This window comes from Phaseolus vulgaris, chromosome 9, assembly GCF_000499845.2.
Source record: "Phaseolus vulgaris cultivar G19833 chromosome 9, P. vulgaris v2.0, whole genome shotgun sequence".
In the NCBI taxonomy this organism is placed as follows: Eukaryota; Viridiplantae; Streptophyta; class Magnoliopsida; order Fabales; family Fabaceae; genus Phaseolus; species Phaseolus vulgaris.
Window position 1 is genome coordinate 34,411,926 of NC_023751.2, and position 7,311 is coordinate 34,419,236.

The 7,311-nt window shown below is 32.2% G+C and overlaps 1 protein-coding gene across 1 annotated transcript; it reads right to left on the bottom strand.

Moving 5' to 3' along the window:
• Window positions 1-322: 322 nt before the first annotated feature.
• Window positions 323-922, bottom strand: LOC137822434 (golgin IMH1-like). The gene has a single exon (XM_068627321.1). It carries the CDS (start codon window positions 920-922, stop codon window positions 323-325), a length of 600 nt encoding a protein of 199 aa, XP_068483422.1.
• Window positions 923-7,311: the final 6,389 nt, after the last annotated feature.

Here is a 7,311-nt window from a genome sequence, read left to right on the forward strand (position 1 = left end):
AGTAGTTATAAACATGTTTCATGATAGGAGACTAAAAAAGTAAACATCTAGACGTAAACGTCAAACTGTTTACTAAAACATTTCAAACATGTAAACCGGCAGGTCACAATTAAACCGGCAGGTGACAATTACGCAAAGTATCCGATCAATAACGCAAGATAACAATTGACAAACCAATAAACTTTATACGTATTAAGGTTCTCAAAAAGACATTACATTAACAAAACGAATGTCCCCACATGGATTAGCATATCAAAAAGCATCCATACATGGATTAGTAGTTCAAAATAAATCTACTTTCGGCAAATAAACCTACGCCCCTCTAGCTCTCAATGTTGATATCTTCAGCATCAGTGTCTGGAATCTCGTTAGCCGGCACCAATTCACCCTTGTAAAAATCCTTCTTAACATCAAAGTTGCCTTCATCAAGTGGAATCTTGTAAAAATATTTTGCTTGCTGAAGCGCCTTCTCAAAACCAAGTTGATGCTGTTCAAATATAAAGCTTTCGGCTTCAAAAACGTTGGTCCTCAGCTGATTTATCTCTTCATCCATAAGTTTGATGGTGCTCTTGTCGGCTTCGTTCGTAGACAATAACGCTGATACCCTCTCATTCAACAATTGATTCTCTTTACGAAGTTGAGCATTTTCTTCACTAGACCTCAAGCTTTCATTCTTCAATTCAACAATTTCTTTTTTAAAATCTTCCTTTGCAACTTCTTGTTCACTTTTTTGTTTCTTCATCTCTTCTAGTTGTTCGAACAAAGAGCTCGTTTTCTCCTTATATTCAGCAAGGTCAGTCCTCAATTTCTCAAATTCAGATAAAGACACACAGTTTCCATTTTTCTCTTTCATCATTTTTCCAATCAACAAACTTCTACTCGACAATTCAATAATAGAATCCGCTAATGAAGCAGCATCCATATTTTTCAACATGTTATAAGACGATTCGTTAAAAGAAGTTTGGACAAACTTCGCATACTTCGTTGATGCACAAAAAATGGTTTCAGAGAGCGGTTCAGACGAAACATTCTCAACGCGGCGATGACGCCGAGAAGAAGAGTGTGATCTCTTGCTGCTTCTATCTCACTTCTTTGATTTTTTCGAAGGCCCGACAACATCAACATTGTGTGTAACTTCAACCACTTCAACAGGCGCAACACGCTCCGCTCCTTCCATTTCAACAACAGGATTCACCACATTTTCACGCCGAGGAGTTACATCACCTACCTTGTTTAGCAGCTTCGAAAAATAAGACCGAGCTTTCGGATTTGTGCTTGCCATCAAAGCTGAAAATCAATAAAAAAACTTAGCAAAGTTAAAAAACTCATCCTATAAAACAAGAAAATGAAGAACAACCACCTACCAATAAGATCTTCTCGAGGATGGGATGAAGTATACAATTGTAGCAAGGCGCGAGTGGGAACTTGGTACGAGAGGTGACTGAAAACTTCAATAACATGACGATCGGCCGCCCCCATTGAGTGAAAAGGTATTGAATTAAACTTCACGGGATCTCTTGTCCAGTAAAGAGGAAATTTTGGAGAATCTCCATTGAAAAATACTCTTTTCCTATCGGCTCTATTAGAATTTTGAAAAAACCTCCCTTAAAATCCTTATATGATGATGTAAAAGGTTTAAGGAAGCAAACGTTGGATTTACTAATAAGAGATAGCCATCCTGGTCGTTTACCAGGCCGAGAACTATAATAGTACAAGAAAGAAGCAGGACTAGGAGAAATTGACAGTAATTTACACAAAATACTAAAAGCTTGCATTGCAGCCCAACCATTAGGTTGAAGCTGAGTAAGAGCAACATTAAGAAAATTAAGAACGCCTATTTGAAAGTTGTTCAAAGGCAATCGAATATGAAGGTCTCTAAAAAAGCAAGCATAAAAATAAAAAAATTCATAGCTATCATCTTCTCGGCCATGGCAAACATTATCAACATCTCCAACACGCCGAAAAGAAATAATATCGTTTTCAATGTCAGAATAATAAATCTGAGAATGAGAAAGAAAACTACGAAGTTCAGTAGCAGAACGATACTTTGAAAAATATTCCCGAACTTTAGGGTTAACCCACTGATAACCTGGACGAAGGTTTTTCCGAGGCAATATAAATTTGACTTCTTGAGGAACATCAATAGTAGGGGCTCCATTGGAATCATTCATGCAAGAAGGGGTAGCAGATGAAGACTTTGAGTCTGGATGATCCTCTTCTCGAACCACTCGCCCAGTTGATTCACCACCCGCGCTCGAACAATCATCACTAGCAGAAAAGCTTGAAAGAGACATTACCTTTGCCAGAATCAACTGAAGATGGAAAATGAACTTCTTGTTTAATAGCAATAAGTTTCACAATCGTAAAAAAGGCTCAATGAGGAACCTATTTATAACCCACGCGAACCCTAGAATTTGAAACGTTGTGATCACACAATTATTCAAAAAGATATATGATCTAATGGTTAAAATAGGCATTTCATGTCAAATCATATATTTTCATAAAAGTAAATTACGAAAACCAAGGCATTAAATACCAAATCAAATCAAAACTCAAAACTATTATATTATATTAAGACACAAATACTTTTCTTTAAATATAAATAAACTATTTTTGTCTCGGGGGCCAGTGTACTGGTAGCCTAAAACCGAGAGGTATAGGCCGAGAACTACATGTTAAATAACCAAAGTGATAAGTTAAAACCGAGAGGTCTGGACCGAAACCTGAAAGGATAATGGAAATTATAATAAAACCCAATTTAAATAAGGAACTTGCACAAGGGGGTGTAAAAATAATAAAAAGGTGTAAAAAGAAAGTCCAAAAGTACTGTAGAAGGCCCATCAACGAAACCCTATAAATAGGAGGTCAGCACAAGAAAAAGGTAAGAGTGATTTTATCTGAAAAACCATTAAATTGTTTCTGACTTTGGCATCGGAGCGACTTGCAGGTACATCCCCCCACCTGTGAGGAATACCAGCCGAAAGGAGCAGCCGAGAAGAGCAGCCAAGAGGAGCAGCCGAGAGTGCCAGCCGAGAAAAGTAGCCGAGAGTCCAGCCCAGGAAGTAGTTCAGCCCAAGAGGAAACCGAGAGTCCAGCCCAAGAAGTAGTTCAGCCCAATAGGAAATACCATTTTGGTCGTCTTGTCATTTTGGTTCGAGTGTTCTTGGTCCTTTTTGTAAGAACATTTATTATTAATAAAAAAAATATTAAAAATAAAATTATTTTACAATATATAAGTGAAGATAAAATTTGAATTGATTTTTCAACCTATTTTACAAATTTCAATTAAGTTTAAATACACTTTCTAATATCTCACCTTCAATTGATTCCAACTTTAAATGTTAATGCGGGCAACTGTTAGCATACCACTTTCACGTGTATCTAAAATGTACAAAAAAATTATACCTTGAAACCATATAAAATAAAGTATCTTCACTTTACGACCCCTATTTTAAGATATAATAATAATAATAATAATAATTTATATTAAGATATAAAAAATATAATTAAAATATTAATATATTAAATTGTGAAGATGTTGTTTTTCTTAAGAATATATCAATATATCATCTCTATCTTAATTATATAACATGACATCATAAAGTAAATAGTGATAATTTACATACTTTTATACTCTTGTCATATTATATATATCTCTTATAATTTTCTTTCTTTCTATATAAATATCCATGAAAACATTTTCTAAAAGTAAAACCATGAATCTTCTGAGAAAAAAAATAAATGGACATCCATCCAACACCATTATTATAAATAATAATAATAACAATAAAGTCATATAAATAAATTTTGATGAGGTATTTGGTAAAAAATAGTAATTTTTCTAGCATCACTCATGTTGTTTCTGTATCTTAAAGTATACGTGGAAAGAAAGTTCATGTGGAGTCCACTCAGATTTATACAGAAAGCCAACTCAGAACACTCAATTATCAATTTACTCGGTAATTTTATTCAACATATAATTGAAAAATAATAATAAAAACAATTATATTTCTTACAAATTTCAACAAATAAAAATTCAAGATTAATATATTAAAAAATTATTGTATTAACTTTATTTTCTTCTTAATTATTATTTTTTAATTAAAAGATTCTTTCAGTGTAATGAATTTTATTTTTTTTACATCTCTCAAATGAGTTCTTTCTGACCGGTTTTGTCGTCAATTCGAATTGTGACTCATTTACTTTGAATTGTCATTACTTACATCTACACATGAAAAATTAATAAAAATAATTTAATTAAATTAAAAAAAATATTAGGTACTCAAATATAAATTAATAAAAAAATCAAATTTATGAGAGACTTAAAATTAATTAAACCATAATAATAATTAAAGTTTGATTGCTTACATGTAAGCAAGTGAAAAAAATTAATATGTTAAAAATTGTTTAATTATATTTTCTCTTCTTACTAACATTTGCAGAAATATTTTTAAGTAATTAATTATTTAATTAATGTAAACCTTAATTTTTAATTAAATTTAATTTTTATTTCCAATTTATTAAATAATTACTTCTTATATTAAATCATATATCAATTTTAATTTATATTCATTCTTATTAAATGTTAGCTAAAGATATTCAGAACATTCATTATATTATCCAATATTTTTATTCAATGAAATTCAGTGAAATTTTTTTATTCATTTTCCTTCACTTTTTATCTTATTTCTCTCAATCAAAATAATATCGTCTTTCACTCTATTTCTCTCATTTTTTTACTCTCTCAAATCTAACTTTCAATCCAAACAAACTCGAAATTTATAAGTCCATAATTTTAATGTAAAATTAAGATCTATAAAAAAACATATTTTATAATAATAGTAAATTTATTGTTACCCTTATCATTTTTTAATATTAAAAAATATGCAAGAAACATAATATTTTACATAACAATAATAATCATTTTTTAAACATGCTATAAATCAATTTAAATCAAAACATCACAAAATTGGGTATTGAAATAATATATTGGGTATATCTAAAGAAATTTTGAAACAATGTTTATATTTTTGTCTCCAAAATTAAATTAGGTATTTTCTTCTTGTGGTTACTTTAATCTTTTTATATTATATCAAGTTATTTGTAATAATTGGTCATTTTTTTTATACATGTTTGATGATATTTTTAGCAAATCAATCCTAATATTTGAATTATAATTATATATAAGATTCATTCCCTCTTTAATAGTGGAGGAAATGACTCTTTATTTTAAAGATTAAAAAAAGAATGAAACCTTAAAAAACACAATAATTCATGATATATGCTTTAAAAATTAGGGAGAAAAGGAAGTTCGTGAAGAAAAAAAAAGTTTTTATCTTTTGAGATAATGTCAATAGAGTTGATATCTAATGTTTTATTTGTTTTGGAGTGTGCACATTAATCATAATTTTCTTTGCGATTTTTAGGTTTTTCTTTACAAAGTGTGATTGTTTTTGTTTTTGCTAATTTATAATTTTTTTCTCATTTAGCTTTCTTGCCATTTACTTTATTTTACATTTATGGTTTTTTTTTATTAATGTTTTCACTTTCTTTATTCTTTACTCATATCTCACTTTCCAAATTTATTCACTTAATTATTTATTTATTTGCTTTTTTAAATTTTACGTGTTTGTAGATTTCTACGTATACTTCATTATTTTTTAATCCTTTATCTAAAAAAGCATTAGAAAATTTATTTTAATTATATTAAAATTGTTGGGAAAAACGGGTAATTTTCCCACTAAAACATAATCCTAACAAAGCTACCCGACAAATAATATTGAATAAATAAAGCGGAATAATAAAAGAGACAAAGAGGAAAAACACACCGAAAATTGTTAACGGAGTTCGACCAATTTAGCCTAATCTCCGAGCATAGCAAAAACAATTCACTTTTATTATTATGGGAGAAGATATTACAAATTGGGATATATAACAGTGAAGGAGAAGAGTTTAATTTATAACCCTCAAACCTCCTTCTCAAACAATGAACCCACTGATGTGGGACTTGGGATTAAGCCAAAATCAACAAATCTCTCACCTAAAACAAATCTTCTCAAAACATAACAAAAACAAACTTTGCGGTGCTTCAAATTTGCGCCTCCGGGCGCCAACTTCAAATGTGCAAGATATTAACCAAGTTTAAACAGTGTTCAAACTTGGTTCTTGTAACTACCTTGTCTTGTAGCGAACATCTTCTTTATTAGGAAATCCTTCTTTCTTTGCAAATACCCATTTGCACCCAATTGCCTTCTTACCTTTCGGTAATTGTGCCAGCTTTCACGTCTTGTTCTTCTTCAAAGACTGCATCTCCTCTTCCATCGCACTTGCCCAATTACCACTCTCTGAACTCATAATGGCTTCTAGGTAAGTGGATGGAATGTCATCAACAACTGGAAGTGCATAGGCAACCATATCCATGAAACGAGCAGGCTTCTGAATATCTCGTCTCTGTCTTCTAACTGCAATTGGCACTGATTGCTGTTGAGATTCTTGGGTAGGAACCTCTTCCTCATCTGACTCTTCTTCTACCATAGGAGAGTCACTTGTGGTATTTCGTGTTGGGATCACCACTGTCGGCTCAAACTCCACCTGCTTCCGGGCATACTCCACCTGTTGCGGAGTACTATCAGCTCTTTCTAGATTTACCTTCTTTAACATGGCAGATTCATCAAAGGTAACATCCCTGTTGATAATCGTCTTCTTTGCCTCTAGACACCACAAACGGTATCCCTTCACTCCAGGACTAAAGCCCATGAAAAGAGCTTTCTTTGCCCGTGGATCCAACTTTGATTCAATCACATGATAATATGCAATAGAACCAAAAACATGCAAAGAATCATAATCAGTTGCAGGTTTTCCAGACCATACCTCTAACGAGGTTTTTCCATCTATAGCAGATGATGGCAAACGATTGACGAGATGTTGAGCGTATGTCACAGCCTCAGCCCAAAACTCTCTGCCTAACTCAGCATTAGACAACATACAACGAACTTTCTCCACAAGTGTCTTGTTCATACGCTCCGACACCCCATTCTGATGTGGTGTTTTTCTAACAGTGAAGTGTCGAACTATGCCACAATCTTGACATACCTTCAGGAACAGATCACTCTTGTATTCTCCTCCATTGTCTGTTCGGAGAACCTTAATCTTCCTTCCTGTCTGGTTTTCAACTTGAGCTTTCCACTTAAGGAAAATTTCAAGCACATCATTTTTGTTCTTCATAGTAAACACCCAAACTCTCCTGGAAAAATCATCCACAAAAGTGACAAAATAATGCCTACCTCCGATTGACGGAGTCTTGGCAGGTCC

Excerpts from the sequence above, each read along its gene's own strand:
- LOC137822434 (XM_068627321.1), bottom strand. The coding sequence starts at position 922 with ATGGATGCTGCTTCATTAGCGGATTCTATTATTGAATTGTCGAGTAGA.